Source organism: Phaseolus vulgaris, chromosome 8, assembly GCF_051622355.1.
Source record: "Phaseolus vulgaris cultivar YP4 chromosome 8, ASM5162235v1, whole genome shotgun sequence".
Lineage (NCBI taxonomy): Eukaryota > Viridiplantae > Streptophyta > Magnoliopsida > Fabales > Fabaceae > Phaseolus > Phaseolus vulgaris.
The window spans coordinates 8,760,247-8,787,772 of record NC_143505.1 but is presented as its reverse complement, the minus strand read 5'-3'; the positions used below and the strand labels follow the sequence as shown (position 1 = coordinate 8,787,772).

Sequence of the window (27,526 nt, the reverse complement as noted above, 5' to 3'; positions counted from 1 at the left end):
GAGTTGTCAAATATTGATTTTGTATGTCCTCATGGGGTAATTTCATAAGTCAATATTATTTAAGCAGCAATGATTGGTTGAACACTTTATTTGATAAATTTCCTAGTTACTTTAAAGGTTTTTTTTTTGGCAGGTATGTCCACAACACAGAGGAGTGAGCATGAATGCATTTTTTGATAGGTATATTAATTTGATGACATGTCTCCAATAGTTTGTGAACCAATATGATACTGCAACATAAGGAAGAATGCAATGCGAAACGAACTTTGTTTCTCTAAATACAGTTATTCCTTGTTGCTCTCAATCTAGCATTGAAAGATAATTTCAAGCAGAGTACACTCGTGCAAAATTGAACGAAGTCCAAGCTGAGTTTAATGGGAAAATGAATTGTGTTGTTAATAATTTATTTGTTAACGAACATACCTATCGGTTCAATGTTATGGAAGAGTCATTTCGGGATGGTCGGACATACCCACTCCAATTGTGTAGTGTTATTTGACCGCAAAAACCATGATGTTTGTTGAACATGTTTGTTATTTGAATTTAGGGGGATCTTGTGTTGCCATTGTTTGGTTGTCCTTGTACAAGAAAGAGTCATAAAATAGCCAACGAAGTATATTTTGACTAGGTGGAGTAAAAATGTCTGCCACAAGCACACATATACATAAGAGCTTCATATGGGAGTAAGGACAAATATCCACAAGTTAAACGATATGATGGGTTGTGCAAGCAGTTCTATAAAATAGTTGAAAGCGTTATACAACAGAACTTTTGCACAAACATCTTGATGTTTTTGTCTTGAAACACGATCAACCAACACACCATAATACTAGAACAAACAACAATGTTGGTCATCCACTCGTGCCTGTTGTAGATGGACAACCAATGTCACCTACTCGTACGAATTTGAATTTCCCCATCGTTGAAATGTGTAGCCCTATCATTATGAAACGAAAGGGAAGACCACACTCAACAGGAAAGAAATCATGCTCTGAAAAGGGTGGAAAACGAAAAAAATCTTTTGCTACATGCCAAGTTTCCATTCATCCAACTATAGTTAGTGAAATGCATAAATTATTTGACCTTCGATTTCATTTCCATTTCTTAGAACAATTCTTCTTTATACCATAAGTATCAATAAATCATTAACTGTTCACCAAAGTCTTTTAAATTGAAGTTACTTGTACTTGCTATAAGTTACATATGAGCCTTCCAGTTCATAACTTCTGTGTTCGAGGGTCATGGCTGAAATTGAAGTCAACCTAAATACATTCAATGGGATATGTAATACAGTTTATGGGGTACGTTAAACCTATATATGTTGTTCAAGAAGTTCACTGTTTCAAATGATGTATAATCCTTCATAACGTGTAATAATAACTCATTTTATTGTATTCATTGTTAGGTTTCAAGCAGTCATTCTATTGGGTTTGTTTCGCTTTTGACATCATTGGACAATAATTTTAATAGTTCACACCACTGAAGTGCATCTCAGGTCATTAAGTTATTTATACTATAAGTTGTTCCAATGTATTGTTCACTAAATTTGTTATACATTAAGATCTTTTTAATTCATCTTTCTTATTTCTTTGCAGGTTTAAAAGAAAACCCCGAGTAAATATTGATGAATGCAAAAAGTTTGAAGGTTATTAATGAATCACATGTCATTGACAAAAACCATGACAATCTATTGAGGATGGAGTTTGTGAATGACGTGTGTACATTTTTCTTACTTATTTTTTAACAATTGTGGTATATTTTCACTCCATCCAAATTCCAACATTACTTGTATTTAATCATTAATGCTTTTTCGCTTGCACTACGATTTTTCGCTTGAAAGAAACTTGTCCAGTGTTCCTGTATAATGAGTTCTATCTTTTCACTCACATAAAATGTTTGTGGCTGGAAAATTGGAGTAATAGTGTAGGGTGCAATTTCACTCACAGGAAATGTTTGTGGCTGAAGCAAAATTGGAGCAGCAGTGCACGATTGCATTTTTGCTCACACTAAATTTTGTGGTTGGAGTAATTACAACAACAATGCAGGGGTTCATTTTCGCTCACACTAGATTGTTCTGGCTGGAGAAAAATTGGAGCAGCATGGCACGGGTGCATTTTCACTCACTAAATATTGTGGCTCAAGCAAAATTGTTGCAATCCTTTTTATATGCTTTGTTTTCCTTTTTCACTCAAACATAACATTTTTGGATCAAGCAGTTATTATAACCTCTGGTGGGTGCAGAAACCCTAAAGGAAAGACACTTTTCCCCCATGTGCCCCAAATCCAGTAACTTCCAAGGAATTAGAGATTAACTAGCCATATTCACACTCAACCACCTTCACATTCGGCCAAATTTAGAATATAAATAATTCACTACAAGAAAATCATCCAATAGAAACCAATATTTAGAGACCAAACTAATTAGTTGTAATAATAACTAAATTAGAGACCATTTTAGAAACTAATAAAAAAATGGTTTCTAAATTAGTTTCTATTATTGTGAAATAGTTTCTAAATTGGTATCTAATTAGCTACCAAAGTTTTAACTACCAATCATTTAGATTCTAAATTTGGTAGCAAAAACCTTAGTTGTTAATTAGATACCAATTTAGAAACCATTTAACAATAATAGAAACTAATTTAGAAACCAAAAATGGTCTCTAATTTAGTCACTATAGCAACTAATTATTTTTTGTCTCTAAGATTTGTTTTTATTTCATGATTTTCTTGTAGTGATCGATAGTTAAAACTTTGGTTGCTAATTAGATACCAATTTAGAAATCATTTAATAATAATAGAAACTAATTTAGAAACCAAAAAATTTGTCAGTCTCTAAAATGGTTTCTAATTTAGTCACTATTACAACTAATTATTATTATTTTTAAATTAGTTTCTATTTCATGGTTTTATTGTAGTGAATAACATCGATTTTGGTTATTTTATTTTACAAAACCAGGAAAAGATATTTCTAGAAGAAAAGAAAAACTGATCATAACAATGAAAGTATTAGTTTATTTTCCTTCAGTGTTTGGTCTGAGGTATTAGTTCATTTTCCTTTCAGTGTTTGCACTTTGCCTCTCCATATTCACAAACAACGAAACTTCTTGTTGCAAATACATAATAAATAGACAAAAAGTAACCCAAGAGAGTTTTCCTTTTTTTGCATTCTTCCATTGTCTTGTTTCGTCTCGTGTTGAAAGTGAGATATCATATATATAATACCAATTTAGTTATTTTGCATCATATCTTAAATTTCTTATATATTGTCTTGATTTATTATAATAAATATTAAAAGTGAATAGTTTATAACTATTTATTTACTTCAAACATCAAATGTTGAAAATAGTGCTATATCACCAAATAACATAAGAAAATCAAGCGGAGGAAGTACAAGAAAATGTTATGATAATGCAAAACTTTAAAATATTGTGGTTTTTTTATATGTTAACTTTTTTTTGTGATGTATTGAATATGTGTACTTTGTAATGTTAAAAAAATGATTGAAATTGTTGGTGAATATAACTTTGTATATTGTTATAATTTTTTTAGTAATTATGAAAAATAAATGTTATTAAATTATGAGATTATAAATTTATGGATAATTACCATTAATTTAATATTTTAATTATAACCGTATATATTATTTAAAAATTATTCAAAAATATCTAAAAATTATTTGGACGTAGATCCAAAGTATATATTTTAATTTTAATTTAAAAAAATACTATTGGTGACTTTATTTGAAAAAAACAGGTGGAAATATCCAAAACATTGAACCAAACGAGTAGATCAAAAAAGACTTATGTGTATATAAGAAACGAGTGACGTGTAGTAGAAATATTGGGCCAACAAATGGGTCCAGATTAAAAAACTTGTGGTTGTGTGTAAAAAACACGAGTGAAGTACAAAATGTTGAGCCGACGAATGGGTCCAAATTAAAAAAACTGGTGAGTGTATGTAAAAATACGATTGCGAATAGTAGAAGTTCTGGTTTAGCGAAATGGGCCCAAGCTTTGTTAAGAGAAAATGTTGACGATATAAAAGCGGGCTGCAACTAAGAAAAATGCTGAGAGTGTGCATCAAAATTATGGCAATTACTTCATGATCATATAACTGCACCCAATTTTACTATAAAAAGACGAAAATGTCCTTAGTTAAATGGAGGTATATATAAAAATATATTCTGGACTCCCTTTTTCTGATTTTTTTTTAAAATAAATTTTTTGTATTGCGAATTTTTTTATCTGAAATGAAATTTTGACTTTTGTTTTCAGATTTTTAATTTTAAAACACAATAAATTTTTCTGAATATAATTTTTCAGAATGTATTATTTTTAATTTTTAATTTTTATTTTCAAAAATAAAGAGTATTTTTTGAAATTTAAAATTATGTAGGATGTAGGTTCAAAATATTGAAAATATTGGATGTATTGCCCAAAATTATAAGGAAATATTTTGTTTGACACTATTTTTTTTATCTACATCCACTTGACTATTTCTTTTTACAATAAATATTCTATTATAATAATAATAATAATAATAATAATAATAATAATAATAAATATAAATAGAATATTATAATAAAATAATAATTTATAAAGTTGTAAGTTGTATTTTATTGATAAATGGGAGTGTGAAGCTATCAGGATTCAAATTATAAGTGCCCCAACACCTTGAAACGACCACGTGCATGCCTTCAAAAATAAGTTTTCCTTAATTTACTTTATGATTTATTAGTGTATGGCCTGTTACGAGTACTTGACAAGACAAGAAACACTAACAATATTAACATTAATTAGTATAAAAGAGTTTTTTTTATGTCAAATACTTAGATTTAATTATGTGATGTAAGAGTCCGATGTGAAAATTTGCATCGAACAAAATATCTCACGTAAAAAAATAAAATTGCATATTTACGTTGAATGTAATATTTGACGTAGAATAATACATATTTTTTTATCAATAAAAAATAAAAATAAAAAATGAAAGTATTTCGGGAATGTTCCTTCTTGATGCTATAATGTGTAAATTGTTATGAAACATGACTTCCTTCATAATCCTACCCACTAAAAAAATAAAAAAAATACATGTCTACGTGAGATAATGAAGTGACTGACATGAATGAGTATTAAATAAGAATAAAAAAATATCTAAATGTATGTCAATCTTACACACACAAAAATTTAATTTAATTGATTTTGACTTAAAACTAAAACCTAAAATACAAAAAATACCATTCAACAACACATGTAATGTAAGCTACTCTTACTTAAATGATTAGTTAGAACACTTAAAGAATATGGTCTAAAGTTAGTTAAATATGTTTAAGTGTATGTCTCTTAAACTATATATAGCATGCCTTAAGATGCTGGGGGATTTGGGTAGTTGTAGGTGAAATATGAAATCATAGAAATAATTGTATATTTAAGAATGAGAGGGTAGGTTTTCACTATGCCTCAAAGGAAATCTTGTCTTGGATTACGGCTAAGGAAAGATTGAAAGACTTCTCATACTCAGATTGGTGCTTGGATCCCATGTGTTGTATTAAGTATTTGAAAAAATGATGTTGTGCTCATTGTTAATTTTTTGTATGTCCAGAATTGTTGGATTTTTATGCAGGTTCTTGTGGTATATAGTTGCTGAGACTATGAATAAATATTGCGGTTCTCGGGCAAGTTAGTAGGCATGTAAAAAATTTCAGGTTTAAAGAAAGCGGGTTCAATTTTGAGTGGGTTTCAATGGGTTTTGTTTGTGGGTGAGGAATTTGATTGTAAACGTGTTAGTGAGCTTTTGCTTGTATTAGAGGTACTTTTGTTTGTATTGTGTTTTGTCCTCTTTTAACTAAAGATTGATTATAAAGACCTTGATAAGATAGATGATGATTTCTTTTGATGTGATCTACCTTTCCTTTTCAATCTTGAAGATTTGTTTGGTGGTTTGTAGAGTTTAAAGATTGTCTGTTGGTCAGGTGTTGAGTAAGTTGATTTTGGCCACTCTCTGTATAAGAGTTGTGACACTCTTGAAGTGTCTGTATAAAAGTTTGATCACTTTCTGTATAAGGATTTCTTGAAGTGTTTGTATAAGGGTTGAGACACTTTCTATATAAGGATTGAGACACTTCTGAAGTGTCTGTATAAAAGTTGAGACACCCCTAAAGTGTCTCATTTTATTTTATTTATTCTTTTGCAGATAAAAAATATAAATATAAAAAAGAAAAATAGTTAAGTATTTTGCACTTTAAATAACGTTATGTGGACAGTGGGTGTTTCTTTAAGGATTTCAAGTGTTTATCACCTTAAGTGGGCATTTGGTTTTAAGCACTAACCAACCTTATGGATTCAGTACGATAAAGTACATATGGCTGCAATTGTATTGTCTAATATGTATGGAATTTTGTACTCAACTACTGGTGTGTAAGAAATCAATATGATGCAACTAGAAATACAACGAATTTTGAAGGATGTACATTGGTCTGTACCTATCTTTTGAAAATGGGCTGATTAAATGGGTTAAAATAACATTTTGTGCTTCTTATTAATTTATTTTTGTTGATTAAAAAAATGAGTATTTGGATAGCCTTAACCGAAATTTAAGATTTATGAATTATTCAAGTTGAATTTAATACGTAAAGTAATTGTTTTGTTGGTGATCATTATGTGACAATGTTATAGACATACAAGTTCCTGCACGTAGAAGATCCCAGTTAAGATGGACATCGCTAGTCTCCTCTGTATGAATGATGTGAAAATTATTGTCTAGTAAATTTCATAAACAGGATTAAGTTTTGAAGATAGACTATAATTGTTTTTCGATAAATAAATATATCTCATTTTCATTACTGTCCTTTTCTCTTAAAACCAATACAACTTGCCAACAACTTTTAACTTATTTCTCATTTTTTTCATTTACTTTCTATCCATTTCTGTTTTTTAGCCGAACACCTTGATGTCGGTTGCACATTGTACATTTTTTTTTATATGCAAAAAGACAAATTTATTAAACATGAAAATTATAACTAGCTTGTTTTTGGGGTTTTTCACCAAAATGGTGCATTTTTTTTTCATATTTACGTAAATGGGCAAAAACAGAAAAAATTACAGAAATGAGCAATTCTTGATCAAAGTTGCCAATGGTGTAGACAACATCAATTAAATTTGTTAATCTATCTACTTTTTATTTTTTAATTAAAGTTTCTAACTTGGTTGACAACTTCAGTTTAAATAAAATTGGATACTGGATTGGCAATTTCACTTCATTGAAATTGTCAATTCGGTTGGCAAGTTCAGTTGATTTTTTTTAAAAGAAATGACAATTAATATTTTTGGAAATAAAAAAATATAGTTAAAATTTTTATTTTAATTATAATATCAAAATTTTATTTTATTTAAGAAAATGGTATATAAAGTTGAAGAATTAAAATTAATTTTTTTACAATAATTTTAAATAAATTGGGTTAAAAATGAGTTGTGTGATAAATTAAAAATATTTACTATTTTTTAAATATTGCTAAATTTAAAAATACACTTATAAAAATGTGATATGATTTATATATAAATTTTTAGATTATATAATATATGAAAGTATAAATTATATAATATGTAAAAAGTAATAATATACATGTATTTATGTAAAATAAATGTATTAAAAAATAAATGAAATTATTGAATAAAAGTCATTAAAAGAAAATGATATTAAAATATTTGCAACTTCTACCATGACCCCCATCTACCTACAATCCAATGTCATCCATGTAGTATTATCGATCAACAAGACCACCATGTGTCACATCTTCACATAGATGACAATTTTTCCTACATCTTTATTTTATAATCATGTGTATGAATTGTACTTATTTATCATTTTATAAATATTGTTTAAACGTTACCCTATTTATTTATAATTATATCAACTATAAACGTTACTTCACGAACATAATTTCAAATTTTTAAAAACAACAAAAGTATTTTTAATTTTAACATTATTTAAAAAATACTAAATATTTTATATTTATTACACAACCTATTTTTAATCCAACTTAATTTTGGGTAACTTTGTTTCTTGTGAAAACAAAAATTTAGTTTTATTTTTTTTAAGTTTTAATAGTTTTAATTAAAAAATTTATTATTATATAAAAAATTTAATTTAAAAAAAATAATTATTTAAAAAAAATAACTGAATTTGTCAACCGAATTAGCAACTTCAATGGAGTGAAATTGACAATTCAGTATTCAATTTTATTTAAACTGAAGTTGTCAACCCAGTTAGAAACTTTAATTAAAAAATAAAAATAGACAGATTAACAAATTTAATTGATGTTGCCTACACCATTGACAACTTTAACCAAGAATTATCAATTTCTGTAATTTTTTCTGCTTTTGCCATTTACGTAAATATGAAAAAAAAAATGCACCATTTTGGTGAAAAAACCTTGTTTGGGCTTCTAAATTAGGTGTAGCTTGTTTTTCTAATGTTTTCTCTGATAGCTGGTCCTGTTATAAAATTGATCGTTACTTCATACCGTGACTCTTGTCTTCTTGTTAGCCTAGAGAATAGGTTGTTTTTAAATATAAAAATAGGCATCAGTTGAAAACACAGCATGCAACAAAGTAGGATGGAACTATTACTTATGAAATAAGTGACTGTTACAACATGCAACGATCAACTAAGATACATTAAATCGCACCCAACAACAAGATGACAAAAGCTGAGAAACTAACAGGCTCGCATAAGTGGAGCCCTACAGTCACACTCGCTTTCTCTTATTCTGATACTATATATGTGCCACACTGCTGCCTCAGTATCCCACGGCAGAAATTAGCAAAGCTACTTGCTTCTTCAGAACCTGATGCTGCACAATATTACAAAACATAAACACATGGTTAAGCATGTTATCCACCATTTCGTTTGGTGTTCACTTTCACTTACACAAATTTCAGAATATCAGTTAATAAATTATCTTTTACTGGGTAAAACATGTTCGGATACCGACAACTTGGTCTATCTTAGTGGAACTGGATTTGATCTTAAACAAAACGGCTTACTTATCTAACAGCAACAAAAAAGTTAGGAATCCATTTGAGAGGGAAAAGTAGAATGGTCAAAATAGAGAAACTGTGAGTGAGATGCATGGAGAGTTTAAACGTACTTTGCACAGTTGGTCGAGCGGCTGATCTTGTAAGGGACATTGACATGGCAGACGCCAGGGAGTGCCTGAGCATACTGGTCATTGATGTTAAACCTGCCAGCAGCATTTTTGAGACAGTTGCAGACAGTTTGTTTGTCAGCGGTGGTTCCCGCAGCACCCAGAAGGTTCCTCACTCCGCTACAACACCCTGCTGAAGCCCCTCCACCATTCATCAAGTAAGGTAGGCACGGTGTGAGTTGCATTATCACATCGTTGCATGTAACGGCCTGCACCATCATAGGTGCACTCACCACAGCCATGAACATTACAACCACGCATGCAACCTTCACGCTGGCCATAGTCGCAGAAAGAATGTTTCTCTAAAAGGGGAGAGAAGTGGTATACGATATCTTCTTGGTGTTGCTTTGTGATGTGGGTGGTGAAGAGAAGTGATGAGGTGTGGTGTTTATATAGTTGAGTGGGAGAGAAGATGAGGATGGTGCTTTATGAGAATTGAAGTGGGTTGATTTTGGTGGGTGGGCTGATTTGAATGACCATGTGCTTCTGTGCTGGATGGTGACATTGTCGTTGGGTACTTGGCATGAGGTTTGGAAGATAATTCAATGATTTGCACTGGGTCTCTGATTGCTTGCATGGCTAATTAATGTGAAGAGCTGCAGTAATGCTACACGTGTCAATCATCACTGTTCCCAAGTAAAAGTAAGTTGCAGTAACTGTTTCGCACAATCCACGGTGTCAGCGGCGGCACGCAAATGGATGAATCCAACCCAACAACTTACTGTATGTTTTGTCGGTCACTGACGGTGCGTTTGGTCAGATGAAGAAAAAGAGGAGAAAAATATAATTATTTTATTGGAAAAAAAATAAGTAAAAACAATAATTTTATTTATTATTTTAATAAAATATTCATAATTTGTTATGTATAAAAAATACAAAAAGACATATTATTTTATTAACATACTTAATATAGATTATGTAAACTTTATATATAGATTAGCGAAAATAGGTGTTATTGTGTTTTGTATAATTTTTATGATGATAGAAATTTAAATACATATATAATTAATTTTGGATGAGTTAAAATTGAAAAAAAAAATAATATATAAAAGAAAAATGATAAATTAATTAAACAATTTTTTCTTTTCTTTTTCTCTAGTTTAAGTTTATATTCTTTTTTAAACTTTTTCCTTCTTTCATTGACAGTTTTGAGTGTGATGATGTTCACGTCTGCTTTAATGAAGTGAAGAGATGATTAGAAGTAGAGGTTATTTTATTTTGATATGTGGAATTTTGTGTAAAAATGGGTGAGAGTATGCTTTATCTTTCTTTCTATTGTTACTTTAAAATAAGAAATTAAGGAAAAAGTGGAAGAGTTAATTTGCGTATAAAAAATGTACATTAATATTAATTTTAAAAATTTAAAAAATAATTTTATTTTTAAATAATTCATATAAAATGACAAAATGTTTAATTTATAATCAGAAAAAAAATTATGTACACTAAAAAATAATTATAATGAAGAATCCCTACTAAAAAATAATTATAACGAAGAACCCTTTATATAGGTGGGTATAGATATATGCATTTCTTAATTCCAATGTGTGAAAAGTTTTTTTATACATTTACTTATTAAAACGATATTTCATCTCTCTCTTTCTCTTTCTCTTTCTCCTTCTCTTCAAAATGGTGTCTCTCTATTATCAACTTTTGTGATTTGATTTTATTCAATTTTTAATTAAATGATCAGTAAAACTAAAAAAAATCAAATTAATATTTTACAGTTAATATTGTATCCACTTTTTCAATTTTTGTTATAGTAAATTTATTAAACATTTTTAACAAAAAATTATTGAAAATATTTCATCAAAAAACTGTTAAATATTTTATAATTATTAAATAAAGAAATATGATTTTTTTTATAATTATTACAGTCTTTATAATTTTAACTTCATCGAAATATTTATAAATAAATAACATAATGGTATGATTAAAAATTAAAATATAAATTTGTTATCATATTTTAAGGAATGTAAATAATATATTATAAATAGAATAACTTATTTTTAAGTGACATAATCATGTATATTTGGTAATTAACTTTAAATAAGCATTACAGAATAGTTTTGTTTTATTTAGTTTGATTTTTTAATTTTAATTTAAAATTCAAATCAAAAGTGGAAGAAAAAACAAATAAAATAAAAAATTAGTGATTCTTAAATTTTTAAATTATTTTTTATTAATTCAGTTGAATTTTGAATATTATAACCTCCAAGGATTTTGAGAGATGAAGCATCACAACGATTTGAACCGTTAGATCTTTTAGATCAAATGGCTCGCAACGTTTTGCGTCCAAAAAATCTTTCATCAATGCGGGTCACATCACGCATGCAGGCGCCGCCTGAAGTCATGTCAGACTTCGGGAAGTCCAACAATCACATTAAACTCAGAAGACTGACCGACACTCGGCACTGAGACTCTTCGGATTAATTCATCCTCGAGCCTGGGGGCAAATGTACTTGTATGGACCAAACGGTCAATACATGGCTCGGCTCCCACGGCCAGGCCGACCGAATGACACACGTCCATGCGGGTCGACCAATACCTTCGGTCCATTAACGCTCAATCAAGGTCAGTAAAATTAAACCATCATTAAGAATTAGGTACCCAATAAGGTAAGCTCATTAAAATAATATAAATAGCACACATTTCAAGAAGTAGGTACATCATTAATTATTGTAATCTAACATTCGAGTGTCAAACACCCTTTGCTGACTTGAACGTCCGAGTGCCTTCTGCAGATACACATCCCCTCCCCCCATCCGACATTCGTCAGGAGATCAAGTAACCAAGCAACTGAGATCCAAAGAAGTAGTAGGAAGACTGAAGGAGTAAGCTGAAGTGTAGATCAACTGCCTGATAGAAAGGAGAAAGACGAAGCTTCTCAATAGTTTTCTAGGTCTATCTCCCTAGCATGAACATCTGTTATCTCTTAAAAAAAGTGTCAAAAACAATTCTATGCATCAGGCACAAGTGAATCAAGTCGGTTTCTTCTATGCTAATTTGCCTCACCAAGTGTCAAATAATTCTCCCACTAGTAACATCTTCATTTTTAACAATTTAAAAAGTGCTAAATATTTTTTAATTTTGGTGCTATTGATCTTGTCTTCATTTCTTTATCTGAGTTTTTCTTTATTGCATCAAACTTGTTCTTATAAATTTTCCAAATGGTCATAGTGTTTTTGTTCAATATTTTAGAACTGTTTGTTTCAATCATACGTTTTATCTCACTCATATTCTTTATGTACAACAATTTTATTTTAATCTCATTTCTATAACTAAACTTATCTACTCTTCACTGTAAATTAATTTTCTCTTCAATTAACTATGTTATACAAGACACCAAAACCAACTAGAAGATTGATTTAGGTGATATAACTTTTGGCTCACTACAAGAAAAATTGGTATTACATATAACACAAATTCATATGTAAAAATCCATATGTAATGCTCACTTTACATACAGATCCAAATCTGTATGTAAAAATCGTATGTAACGCTGACTTTACATATGGATCCATATTCGTATGTAATTTTCACTTTACATACGGATCCAGATCTGTATGTAAAAATCCGTATGTAACGTCACTTTACATACAGATTCAAATCCGTATGTAAAATCCGTATGTAATGCTCAATTTACATACGAATTTGAATCTGTATGTAATCATCGGTATGTAAATAGCAAATTTCTTGTAGTGGCTAGTATGTTTTTAATACTTTTGCTACTCAATAATCTTTTGCTCAAATTGTTGTTTCTAAATTTAATTGTATAGTTATGAACACAAGTTTCTGAAACTATAGAACGGAACATTTCTAAAATGAAAGATTAGATGTTTTGAAATCTCAATGTCAATTGTCATGAATGAAGTTTTGACTTTTTATTTATTTATTTTCAGATTGAACTGGGTTGTGGCTAGAATATGCAAATACAATATTTTCTTTTACTTCACTAGATTTTAGGAGGTTCAAAATTGTGGAAAAATTTATCTTCAAATATTATTCAAGGTTAAAAAATCCTTTTATCCTATTATTAGAATTTACTTTTATTTTTATCACTGTTTTCGCTACTAGAAAATCATTTTATTAACTAAGTTGAATACTATTTTATAACAAAATTATATCGATCGGGACCGAACGAGCCAGGCAACCGACCAACCGAGTCGAAGAACATCTCAAGGCATGCAATAAAAGACAGTAACAACAGTTACAACAACACTTAATGAGTCACAATTCATATCCCAAAATATGCAGGAAGTATCTCCGATAAATCAACTAAATACTTGTTAGAATTAGTGGCCTAAACAAGAGAGGGTGAATTTTTTCACAAGATTTTCGCACAGATTAGAAGTATAGTGAAAAGTTCTGAAAAATCAACCAATTGATTTTCTGTTCAACTCAATAAAAATTATGTTTTAAGGTTATTTACAGAAAATCAACATGTTGTTTTCATGAAACATTCAGTTGTTTATAGCAATGAAATATAAAACAAAGTTAAAAACAGTTTATAAGAGAAGAGATAAAAAGAATCACACAAGAAGTTTATACTGGTTCACTCTTAACCAAGAGTTACATCCAGTCCTCAGCTATCCACTAAGAATTTACTATGTAGTCAAACCTAGATTACAAAACACACACCAAGAGTATGATCTTGAACCCCTCAAGAACACGCACCACAGTTTTTAGAAACACTTTTCTGAAATTACCTTACACACAAAGACATAAATAAAATGTTCAAAGAGAAGAGAATATAATACATCTAGGCTTTACAAATATATAGTACATAAGTATATCCACATACAAGTGATGATTCAAAGCTTGATTTCTTGAAAAACGCTTTTAGTAATCTTTCTTTATTAGAGTCTTGAAAAGAATGTCAAACAGCCTTTATATAAACTCAATCGTGGTCAAAGTTGTTAGATCAGAAACCAAAAGCAGTTGGAAGCATTTAAGACATTTTAAAACACATAACATAATTTTGTTATAAAAACAACAAATTGTTTTCCAAAACAATAGACTGAAATAATTTTTCTGTTAAGGTTTTCATAAAAACAACTAGTTGTTTTATTGAAATAACCAATTGTTTCGGTTAGATAGCAAAGACAAAATTAAGCAAAAAAAATTCGAATCATTTTGAAAACCACCAAGTGTCAAACAACAGGTTGTTTCGACAATTCAACAGGTTGAAAAACTTGTCTTAGCCTCAAACTCTTGAGTAGCAACTTTTTCGACTAAAAACAACTGAATAAAAATTTCTCAACTTTTAAGAAAGCATTTCTTTCAAAAGAGATAAAGATCAAATGAGCTTAGATCATTTCAAGGAGTGAATTAACAAGTTAAAAACTACTAGACAACAGACACACATCAGCAGGGTTTTCAAGCATTCCACATAGATTTGGAGGCATCAAAGCACCTTGTTCAACAATACTAACTAAATGAAAGATGGTACAAATATTCTTCAAATATTCCAACATACCTATATACCATTGAACCTCCCTATTAATCAGGGATCACAATGCACATCAGTGAATAAGCGATGTCCAGTCCATCACGGCAAGGGCCCATAACCAATACTATAAATAAAACCCTCTGCAGATGTGTAAGGTACGCTTTTATCAATTACCAATATACACTCTTAATACAGAGTACTTACTTGATCATCGGAATATCTTTTTCAGGTCAACCTCCCGACCGAGCATCAACATTTGTGGCAGAAGACTCGAAAGAAGGAACTAGAGGATTACCAAAACGTTAGCAATTGTACGCCTAGTCTCATATACTATCTAGACCCTCTTTGCCTAAATAAGTACAAAAATTATTGATATTCAAATTAGTTTCTATTATTAATAAAATTGATAAATTAGTTTCTAAGTTGGTATCTAATTAACTATCAAGGTTTTAGCTATCAACTACTTTAGATTCTAAAATTGGTAGCTAAAATCTTGGTAATTAATTAGATAACAATTAACTAATCAAATACCAATTTAAAAACTAGTTTATAAATTTAGAAAGTAGTTTACATAATAATAATTTGTATTATAAAATATTGTCTAATTTAGTCAATATAGTAATCAAATTTTTTTTTACAATTAATTTTTATTTAATAATTATCTAGTAGTGTATACAAAATAGTTAATATTGATGTTATTCCTAATTTATTTAACTTGTCACCCTCTAATTGTTTTTTTTAATAAAAGGAGTTTGATGAAATGGAAGTTTTGCATTCAATTTTGAATTAGATATATCAATTGAATTTTAAATTTGAGGGGTTAAAAATAAATTTAAATTCAAATAGTTAAAAAATAACTTTTCAATTTGGGAACTAAATATAAATTTGACCTAATATTGTAAAATAGTTCATTTTAAACAAAATTTGACACAATCACATATAGGTTTGTTAATTAACTTTAAATATATAATATTATAAAATAGTTCTTTTATATTTAGTTTTAATTTTAATTTTAATCTAAAATTCAAATCAAAAGTGGTAAAAAAAGTAAATAAAAAAAAGATTTTAATTATTTTAGTTTTTAAATAAAATTTATATTATTTTTTTATTAATTCGGTTGGATTATGAAAATAATAACCTCGACCAAATTGAGAATGGGACAAGATACTCCCCTAAATTAATTTTTCTAAAAATAAAATCTTATAAAAGAAGATGAAAAAAAAAGTCCTTTCACGTATTTTATGGAGGTGCATAACGATAGAATGGAGATGGAGAAAGAAATCGCCCATGTAGCATCGTAGTCACTAGTTCTATATGGGCTGGAAGATGAAAAAAAAAACCATCATTTCAATTTTTTTTGTGTTAAAAAACATTATTTAAGCTTTTTTCTACCCCTATAATTTTTTATTTATTCTATGAAAATTACTACTTTACCTTTATAATTATTTTTTAATCGTATAATTCAAAAAACATTTGCATCAATTTTTTTTAATTGTACAATTTAAAATATTAAGCAAAAAAGTTTACAAATTACATAATTTATAACACTTTCTTCCTTAAATCTATGTGCACGACACATAGTCAAAGGGCAATTGAAGAATGGTGGTGGCAACAAACGGTGATTGGGCAATAAGAGGATAGTTTGGTCTTTTAGCTACCTCATGAATCTGCACATGAAATTATGGGTGTGCAGAAGGAAATAGACCATGCCTCACAATGACAAAGAGGCCCATATTAAAAGTAAAAGTCCAGAAAGAAGTGGAATCCAGTTTGGAACCATAACAAATAAATAACTAAATCCATAAATTGTTATAAGACTATTTATTCCTGCACCTCCATACCTTCTTCTCTCACCTCCATAAATTTTCGAATTTCCAAAAATGCTCCTTTATAATATTTTGGATTACATAATTCGAAAGTTATTTTTCAAATTTGTAATTAGTTTTCGGATTACATAATCTAGAACTTTTTTTTGGATGCATGATTACTTTCCGGATTATATAATCCAGAAGTCTTATTTAACTTCTAGATTATGTAATTCGGAAGTATTTTTTCAAATGAGTTTCTATAATACATAATTCGAAAACTATTCTATGGGATGACACAATAAGGATAAAAATGTATTTTCATATTCCATTGTGTGTACTCAATATCGTCAGAAAATCTAATACCTAGTCTTGTTTCATTTGATAAGTGTAAAATGTGTATTTCATCTTTGTTTTTACTGAATAATAAATATATTTATATATATTCAAAATTTTATTAAATATTTATTTTATAAAAAAAAGTAAAATTTAAATAAAGAAAGTATGATTTTATAAAAAAATTAATATTTAAAAGATATACATTTTTTTTTATATAAAATAGTAATAAAAATTTATAATTATATAAAAATTTATAATATAACATACCTTAACTCAGATATTTAATAATTTAAAATAAAAAATACACGCATATATATATATATATTTCTATAACCGATTTAAAAAAATTATGTGTCTAATTTACAAGTGAAGAAATAACCTATCAACAATCACATATGACACATACGCCCCCAATCAAATCTCTCTAGATATTAAATTATTATATTGCAGTTTTTTCATTTAAAACGCGTCATATAAGTATAGTGCACTGATGGAAGTGCTTTTATGTTCCAAAAATAAATTGAGTTTGGTCTTTCAAACACTATTTACACCACTTTTCATTTTTCAATAAACAGCTATCTAAATCATTTAAGAAACCAAAAATTACGTGTTTCAATATAGAGTGACAGAGAATAAAAAAGTGCAGAGGAACTAAAATTGAACCTTGACAAATTTAGAGAGATTAAAACATTTTTATCCTATAATTTTTTTAAAATATAGTATGATCCCCATATATATTTGGTTTGTTCTTTCTTTTTAAAAAGTATTTTTTTTTATATAATAATAGGGAACACTAATTCCTTTTTAGGCCTTTATACTTTGTTTTAATTCTTGTAATATATGGCTTTTTAATTTTAATCTCTGAAATTTTTATTCATTTGGATTAGTATCTTTGAGAAGAAAAAAAAGGACAGAGACTCAAATCAAAGCAAACGTACCATTAATAAATGGAGACGGAAATTTAAAAAAAAAAAATTAAATTGGTGCCTTAAACTATGCAATTGTTAAAGTACATTTTTTCTCAAAAAATATAAAAGAATTTTATTCAAATAACTTGTATATTTATATTTATTTTCCCTTCTTTACTGTATGGAATAAAAGGAAAATGCTATTTACAATTTATGATGAATTAGGAACTTTAAAAAAAATATTTGTTTTACTTCGTCCAACTCAATTTCTATGGAAGAAATCTGTGCATTATACTTTGCCAAACTCATAATCTGCTTTTTGAAAATGGAGTCAAATAAAGTAAGTTAATTAACGAATGAGGTCGATTTTTGGTAGAAAAGAAGATTAGGAAGTTTCATGCATGGATAAAAGCAGACCAATCACAAAGTAAACAAAAAGTTTTTGCATCCCAAACCCCACACCTTAGTGCAATTGAAGACAAATGAACAAATAATTTAATGGGATATGTTGAAAAAGAATGTGGGATAGTTGAAATATAAGAAAGATAACAAAAATATATGAAAATAAGAAATTGGATAGATGATATAATAAAATATAAACTTAATATAAATAATGGATTTTTTTCCTTTTTTTCTTTCACTATTATCAAGAAACAAATACCACCACTTGCATGTATGAAGAATCCAATCTTCATAAGTATTGATTTTGATGGCATATTTTATCACTTATTTATCATCATTTTATGAATTTTATTATTATAGTTTTATTACCAAAGTTTTATTTTTTTTAAATTCTACTGTTTTGCTATTTTTTTATTAAAGTAATGATATATCTTATACCCGTATATGGGTTGAAATACTCTTAAAACATTTTATTTTTAATTTAATTAATTTTATTATTAATAAAAAAAATATTATAAAAGATCAAAATAGCGTTTTTAACACTAATTTTTGCAAAATGATATTTATTTGATGTTATTCTATTTTAAAAAAAATCATGATATGTTATAAATTTAATTTATTAAAATGTTAAATTTTGATGTTAAAATTCATGAAAAAAATTAGATAATAAAATTTGAATAATAATAATAATAATAATTGAATAATAAAATATAAAATTAAATTAAAATATTAAAATATTTCACTAAAATTTCTTTGTGAAAGTATTTCAGTTTTGTGAAAAACTTTTGCTATCACTAGTTTACTTAGTTTTCTCTGTCTTTCTATTAATTTGATGTAATAACTGGTGTAATTTTTTCTATAGGCCTTTCAAAATTGTGGATAATCAAATTCTTTTAATCAAACCATGATTGATTGATGTGACTACGTTCTTTAATTTCAATGAAATTCATTGGTGAGTTAGAAAAATATACAGTGTCTGACTAATTGTTCTTCATTTTTCTGCAGAAATTATGGGCCTAAATTTTCTAGATTAGTCAAATATTACAGCTGGAAGAAAATTATTTTTATTTTGGCATGAACAAGAATGTTTATTAAGAAAATGTGCAGGAGTGGAGAAAAAGAGAACACCACTTGCATTCAAATAATCGGTCCTTCTCATTCTTTTAATATTACGACCTACCTATAAACAATAATGTGGTTTTCAAATTACGAGTATTTTCAACTTTGGTGAGAAATTTTTATGATGGGTAGATCCTAATTTGATTTTGATTGAAGGGTCCTTTATCCTTTAAAATCAACTTAGAATAGGTATTTGATCAATCAATATATTAATGAATCTTATCTTAGCATTAGTGAATCCCTATCATCCACTATTGACATCAATTTATTTAAAAAATAAAATATTCGTCAAATTCTTTAGAAAGTTGGCAATTTAATAATAGTCTCTAGAGATGAATTCTAATTAAATGTTACAACTTGTTTTATCCATTGGGATTTTGTGAAGAACACGATAAAAATATGAATGGGTGCATGCATGTAGTTACTCAAGTCTCAAAGGGTCAAACGCCATTATTAGTGAAGAACCATATATAAGATTTAAAATCTAGGTGTAATATATTGGAAAATTGATTGATTGAGAGATATAACCATGATTCTTAAATACGAGGATAAAAATTCGACCTACAGGTTCAAGGGAAAAACATGTATTAATAAAATGTGTGTTTGTTAAGTTCTTTAAAATCAAATATTGGATGGGGTTGAGATGATAGGAAGATCGCTTGGGCCTCTCGGAAAAAGGTTTGTGAGCCTTGTGACTATGGGGATCTAGGTATTATTGATCTAAGGTTGTTTAATTTGCCTCTATTAGGTAAGTGGATCTGGAGGTTGGCTACGAATAAGAGTGGTCTGTGGAAAGAGATCCTCGTTTCTAAGTACGATGGATGGAGAAGCTTGAGAGAGGAAGGTAAAGTTGGTAGGGGCTCTCTTTGGTGGAAATATTTGAAGGAGGTGTGGACTTCAGAGGGTTGGGGAAGAAGTTTTGAAGATGGGTTTGAGTGAGAAGTTGGTGAGGGGAGGGCTATCCTTTTTTGGGAGGACAGTTGGTTGAGTTGTGGAGCGTTGAAGAGTGTTTTCCCAAGAATTTTCTCTCTTAGTGTGACAAAAGGTGCAAAGGTGGCTGAACTAGGGAATTTGATTGATGGTGTTTGGGTGTGGCACTTTGAATGGCGTAGACCCTTTTTTTAATGGGAGAAACCTCTGGTGGAGCAGTTCTTTCAGTTACTACAAGGGGCGAAGTTGGAATCGGGGAAGGCAGATTGCTGGATTTGGAAGGTAGGGGGGTTTCATACTTTTACGGTTAACTCAACTTATTTTCAGGTTAGGAAGGATAGAGTTGGAGAGGTTTCTCCAGTTTACAGTAAGTTGTGGAGGTGCAAAGTTTTGCCTTCCGCTTTGGTCACTGCTTGGAGGGTGATGGAGAATAAGATTGCTACTAGGGTAAATTTGGAAAGGCGAGGGGTGGTGGTAGAGAATCTGGTGTGTGGTTTGTGTGGGAAGGTGGAAGAGTCGTCCAGTCATCTGTTTTCCGTCTGCGAGTTTACCTGGCGGGTGTGGTGTCTTTGTTTTGAGTGGCTTGGAGTGTCGTTTGTTATTCACAAGGACCCTTTGGTAAACTTCCAACAATTCAGGTTGTGTTCGGCTTCTGATGTGGTTAATGACGTTTAGGGGGCGGTTTGGGCTGGTGTTGTGAGTGGAATTTGGAGACATAGGAACTCGGTGACCTTCGACAGGGGCGTGGTAGATGCGCTCGAGGTATTTGCACTGGTACAGGTAAATGTTTGGTCTTGGATTTTTGCAAAGTCCTGTTGTAATTCATTTACGTAGCCCAACTGGGTTTTGAAGCCAGTGGATTGTATGAGGTTGGTTGTTTAATGCTTTCTTGAGTTGGTTTGGTTGTTCATTATTTAAGTTGGAAGGTGTTCCTTGGTTGGAGGTTGATAAGGCGCTAGCTCTTTATGTATAAGGGTTGGACCACCCCTGAAGTGGTTCCCATTTATTTATTTTTTATTGCTGATAAAAAAATCAAATATTATATTTTTGACAAAAATATTTCCTTTAATGTTACATTGTAAGAATCTATATGATACATAATGAGGTGTAAAGAAAAATGTATTTGATATATGCTATTCGGTCTAAGGGTTTTTTGTAGGTTATTTCTGGTTTATGTATCCTCCTCACATGATTGGTTTGTTGATGTTGACATTCGGTTATTTGGTATACTTCAGCCTTCTGCAAAGATTTTGCTTAGTTGTTGGATGTTATGTCATGTATTGAGGGTGTGATCTCTTTGGTGTGTTATTTTTGGTTTACGTTTCCTTCTCCCAGGATCGGTTTGTCGAGTTTGACACTTGGTTAAGTGGCACATTTCAGCCTGCTAGCAAAGATCTTGTTTAGTTGTTAGATTTATGTCATGTATTGAGGGTTTGATCTCTTTGATGGGTTGATGTAATTATATTTGTTGGGTTTCTATCTCTTGATCTGATATATTATTTTGGTTATTGTAGTGTAGTGTATGTTAGATCCTTAATTGGTTGGGTGCTAGAAAACTTGTTTTGGGTTTTTTGTATAAAGATTGTGACACCCTTAAAATGTCTCATTTTTATTTTTTTTATTTATTATTGATAAAAAAACATGACACATAAATTTATAGGTGTTTAGATAGCAAGTTGTTGATAAAATTAACAAACTCTAAATTAGTTTAATATTATATTAAAATATAAATTTTAAATTTAATTTAATTTTATAAAATTGACTCAAATGAAATTTGTATTCTCTTTTATATATACAATGTATATGAATCCTCTAATCTTTTATAAGAATTTAACAAATTCTAATATTATATTAATTTGCAATATCATATGTTTAATATAATTTATGATAGGAAGAAAAGTTGATTGTGAACAACTTAATATTTCTAAAATATCACAATTTATTATTTCATTCATTATTGGAGACAAAGTTACAATTTATTATAAAAAAAACTACAAGATAGAATATTTGACTTTGACTTGTTACAGTAGAAGTGATTTTTTAAACCTACTATAACTAAGACTTTCCAAGTTATTTCATGATTGATGCCATAATTAATGGAATATAAATAATCAAAGCGCGTAGAGAGGGATTTTTATATGTCGAATTTGGCAATGCAGAGAGCAAATTATTATTTTTGTTTACAAATTGTACAATAGTCTTTTTTATTTGCATTTTTTCTTTGGGTTTCTTGTCTCATTTAGATGTTTAAAGAAAGATAGGTGTACTGTTAAGTCAAAAAGAACAAAGAAATATTAAAAAGGAAACAAAAATCGCGTTTGACAATTGATTATTAGATTAGTTTTGAACCGACTATGCGTGATATTATAATGATTAAGTCTATTTTTTTTGCCCGAAAGTAGTACGAATAAGCGATTCCAAAAAGTGTTTTCAAGCCACAACTGTAGAAGATGCTTAATTGACAGCAAATTATTATTGGGTATACTTTTGGGATAGTGTCTAAAGGCTAACATGGCCTAACGCGTTTTAATTTTAATCATTTAAAAATATGACTTTTTTTTAATTGGATTTCTCTATTATTTTATGCAAACTTGGACCGGTTAAACATTAATTATTTTTTAATTAATTACTTAATTGAATCATTCTTTTTGAAAAAAATAGTTATTATATATAATCTTTCTCTTCCAATTAATGACATGTATTTTACGAATTTATTGATAGTCTCACTCGAACAACTTTTAATACTACTTAGACACAATTTGTTTTCTTCCTTGTAGAACAAAAAAAGTATTTTTTTTTATATTTATTTTAAATTTATAGGTTAGTTAAAACGTTATGGGTTATGTATAAATCAAGCACATTTTTAAGTAAAAACACAAACACATTTTTTATTCAGCTTTACACAAGTGCACTTCTAATTCACATGTTATTTTACTAGTGTAAAATTTGAAATTAATAACAATATTTTAGGATAATTATGGAGAATTATTGTGAAAAGTGACATTTTTTAAAATAAAATGAATAATATATAATTATGATTGTTTTATAATTGCCATTATAAAAAAATTTTAGGAAAATATTATAATTTGATTTATGTAAATTGATTTAATTAATATTATAAAATGAAACTAACATTATTAAAGAGTTAAATATTTTTTTTCCTATACTATAAGCAAAATATACTTCTGTCTCTATTCACTAGAAAGAAAAATTCAATTTATCTACGGAAGAAATCAGTAGATAATAGCCAAAATCTGTATGTAATGTACAATAGATCAGACTCAAAGTCAAGTCCCTTGAGTAATGTCATCAGTCAAGTTTTGTTGTCATGTTAGGATTATTATTATACTTATGAGTATGATTATCAATATTAATATTATTAATATAATTAATATAATTAATATTATTAATATAATTAATATTATTAATATAATTAATATTATTAATATAATTAATATTATTAATATAATTAATATTATTAATATAATTAATATTATTAATATAATTAATATTATTAAATATTATTAATATAATTAATATTACTAAATATTATTAATATTATTAAATAATTGTAATATTATTAATATTATTAAATAGTTGTAATATTATTAATATTATTAAATATTATTAATATTATTAAATATTATTAATATTATTAAATATTATTAATATTATTAAATATTATTAATATTATTAAATATTATTAATATTATTAAATATTATTAATATTATTAAATATTATTAATATTATTAAATATTATTAATATTATTAAATATTATTAATATTATTAAATATTATTAATATTATTAAATATTATTAATATTATTAAATATGATTAATATTATTAATATTATTAATATTATTAAATATTATTAATATTATTAAATATGATTAATATTATTAAATATGATTAATATTATTAAATAACATTAATATTATTAAATATTTATTAATATTATTAAATCTTTATTAATATTATTAAATCTTTATTAATGTTATTAATAATTTAATATTATTAATATTTTTAAATATTATAAATAGTGTTAATATTATTAATATTATAAATAATGCTAATTTTATATATATTTTTATTAATAGTATTTATATTATTAATGTTATTATTACTAATATTATTAATTTTGTTAATATCATTAATATTATTATTATTATTAATATTATTCATATTATTAATATAATACTAATTATATTATTTAAATTATTAGATTAATATTATTAATTTTATAATATTAAAAATATGTATAAATTAGTTATGGTTATTATTATTTATGAATATTAATTATGATTTTATAATTTTTCATATTATATTAATATTTTTAATATTTTGTATATAGTTTCTATGATAATAGTTGATAGGTAATAGAGATCCGTGAGTGATAATTCGTAGGTAATAAAGATTCGTGGGTAATAGTTAATAGGTAATAGAGATGCGTAGGTTAAAAGTGGTAGGTAATAAGATCCGTGGGTAATAGCTGGTAGGTAATGCTGAATTTACCTATGAATTCAGAATTTGTGGGTAATGTCCGTAGGTAATGTTGTTCATAGGTAATATCGTAGGTAATGCTGAATTTACCTACGGACTCAGATTCGTAGGTAAAAATCCATAGATAATATTGATTTTTTTTGTAGTGATTAAAACTTTGAACAACTTGAATATTTGTAGTAAGAAAACCATTAAAATTTATGATTACCTAAATAAAAAATCATATTTAACTCTTAATAAAAAATAATATAATGGTAATTATGATAAAATACGCATCAATTATGAATTTCACACCAATTATAGTAAAAATCATCATGCTTCCACATACTTAATTGATTAAAAGAATGATGCATAACTAACTTGAATACAAAATCATCTTCATATGCAGCACATAAAACAACACTTAAATTACAAGTATTGTTGTAAATATCAAATAGTACAACAAAACCTTAGATTTTAGTGACAATTCCCAGATTATTATTAGAAGGGTTTTTAGTTGTCGTTAAAACTTTTTCTAAGTGATTTTTCTTTCCATTTTCTTAAAGAATATAAGAGTTCATTTACATTTAATTAGTAGCTATAATTTCAAATTTTAGATATTATGTATATGTAAGAAGTAATTTATTTGAGTTTATAAAATAAAGCTTAAAGTTAACAGAGATTGAAAATGTATTTATAGAAAAGATTTATATATATATATATATATATATATATATATATATATTCAAAACATTATATTCTTAATTTATTATAAAATAAATTATCTCTAAAACCTTAAGTCATCCATATTCTCTCTAAGTTTTTGGATTAACCATTGCAAAAGGTGGGGAAGATTAGATGGAATTCATCCTAATAGAATCTTAATCTAGGTGGGTTCCTCATTTCTCTAAGTTTTGTAATTTCCTTGCGAAATTTCCTAGTCCGAAATCAACTGATAATAAGAACTTTTGTTAGATTAAGATAATGCTTTAATTTCTTTGAATGTTATTTAGAAATTTATTTTTTAAGTTTTGTAGTTAAGTTAAGTTTGTATAAGACTAAGCTACCTCCAAATAAGGGAAACTAACTTAAACTTTTATTTGAATTGAATTGGAGAGGACGATGACAACTTTAGTTTAAAATAATGATAATGATAGAAAATGTCAAGTGGTTTACATGGTGTATTATGAAATAATTGGAATTGCTTCGGTTTCCTTTGGTTGAATTGATGTTGATGTTATTTTAGGGATTGTAGAATGAAAACCAAAGGTGTTATGAAAAAATCGATACATATCTATTTGGATAGTGTATTGTTTTCCTTAAAGCTAAGTTAGTAGATTTGAATTGAGGAAAATTGTTTCGAAGTTGTTTGGGAATTTTTTGTATTTTATTGTTATATGCATATCTTGCGTTGGAGCATCGAACTGGTCACTCAATTGATACTTAAGTGATGAAATTTATTGTTGCAACAAAGTATTATCACTTAAGTTCACATTGGTTACTCAATTAAAAATGTTAAACATTGAAAACTATTACTTGTGACTTGAGCAAAAGAAAAATTGTACCAACTCTCTTTTAAGAGTCTCAAGTTGAGTTCACATATTCAGCAATGAAGAGTTAATCATTTTCTTTCATTTGGTGAGGATTAGTATCTCGTTGAAGTTATATAAATGACTTGAATTGAGTTATGTTATGATTTGATTGAATTAGAAAGATAAATATTTAGGATGATAGTTTAATAAGTAGTGATTATGATATTAAGAAAAATAAATATTATTTAAATGAGATATCATAGATAATTTTTCTCATAATTTAAATGACATATATTAAAATATTATGTCACGAGAAGTTGAAGAAAATTCTTGTGTAGCGCTCAATTAACATTACCAAATTAATTAACTTGACTTCATTAAGCTAAGGTTGTTGGTAGAAAAAAAACACTTTGATATGGTTAAGATATTTTAGTATGAGACATTATGATTTCATTTAGTTATAGTCAATGTAGGTAGAGACTTTAATTATAGTTGGTTGATTAGTATAATTCTTTAGTTCGGGAATGAATTATGAAAGATAAATTTTATATAATAGATTTATTATGTATATTATATATAATATAATTTTGGGTTAAGCTTTCTTTTTCTTTTTTTTTTATCTTTTTATATTGTATTTTTTGTTAATAAAAAATGAATTGAATAAATAGAGATATTTAAGAAACATCTCAACATAAAAAAACTATTTACCATAACCACTATTTTTTATTATGCGTTGATTAAAAATTATATTTGTATAATTTAAAATCTTCAATATTTGTTTTGTTTTTTATCAACATCAAAAAATAAATAGATTAAAAAAAATATTAGGTGCTCCAATCCTTTTTACAATTGTTTAGTAGGATCTCACAACTACAAACATACAAATTCATATCCCATAAATAAAATTCAAAACCCAAATCCTATATATTATAGCTAAAACTACCCCCGTGTAATTTTTTAAACCATACAAAAAGTAGCAATACTTGTTCGTTAACAATTTTAGTAATGATTGGCTGAAAAATATCACATTATTACGTCTTTAAAAATTGAGAGATTTAATTGAAATTTTTCTTAATAAAAAGACGAAATTGAATAATAGATAAATAATAGGACAAAAAAAGTACTTAATCTACAATTAACAGTAAAAATTACAAGAAGCACATATCACAAAGACTTAAATTTTGTTAGATATTTTAAAAACACATTAACTTATTTTCATATGAAAATTATTCTACAGAAAAGGATACACAATCTTGCTTTCAAATTTCGGAAAAATAAAATAAAATATATCTACAGTATTTTAATAATGATTGTGATATTTTTTCTCATAATTTTTTTTTATCGGCCATAAACAATTTA

At 27.4% G+C, this 27,526-nt stretch overlaps 2 protein-coding genes across 2 annotated transcripts; one reads left to right on the top strand and one right to left on the bottom strand.

The window, feature by feature from the left end:
- Positions 1-8,597: 8,597 nt before the first annotated feature.
- Positions 8,598-9,644, bottom strand: LOC137824156 (non-specific lipid-transfer protein). Its single transcript, XM_068629634.1, has 2 exons — positions 9,146-9,644; positions 8,598-8,848 (listed from the first exon to the last, which is right to left on the bottom strand). The coding sequence occupies exons 1-2, from the start codon at positions 9,481-9,483 to the stop codon at positions 8,836-8,838; spliced, it is 351 nt and encodes a 116-aa protein (XP_068485735.1). The 5' UTR covers positions 9,484-9,644; the 3' UTR covers positions 8,598-8,835.
- A 10,401-nt stretch (positions 9,645-20,045) lies between these two features.
- Positions 20,046-21,558, top strand: LOC150025383 (uncharacterized). The gene is made up of 6 exons (XM_090294003.1): positions 20,046-20,068; positions 20,110-20,203; positions 20,374-20,436; positions 20,482-20,772; positions 20,830-20,934; positions 21,490-21,558. The coding sequence occupies exons 1-6, from the start codon at positions 20,046-20,048 to the stop codon at positions 21,556-21,558; spliced, it is 645 nt and encodes a 214-aa protein (XP_090150129.1).
- The last annotated feature ends 5,968 nt before the right edge of the window (positions 21,559-27,526 follow it).

Excerpts from the sequence above, each read along its gene's own strand:
- LOC137824156 (XM_068629634.1), bottom strand. The coding sequence starts at position 9,483 with ATGGCCAGCGTGAAGGTTGCATGCGTGGTTGTAATGTTCATGGCTGTG.
- LOC150025383 (XM_090294003.1), top strand. The coding sequence starts at position 20,046 with ATGGAGAAGCTTGAGAGAGGAAG. Across the intron at positions 20,069-20,109 it reads GAGAAGCTTGAGAGAGGAAG|GAGGTGTGGACTTCAGAGGG; the intron begins GTAAAGTTGGTA and ends AAATATTTGAAG. Across the intron at positions 20,935-21,489 it reads AGGTATTTGCACTGGTACAG|GATCGGTTTGTCGAGTTTGA; the intron begins GTAAATGTTTGG and ends TCCTTCTCCCAG.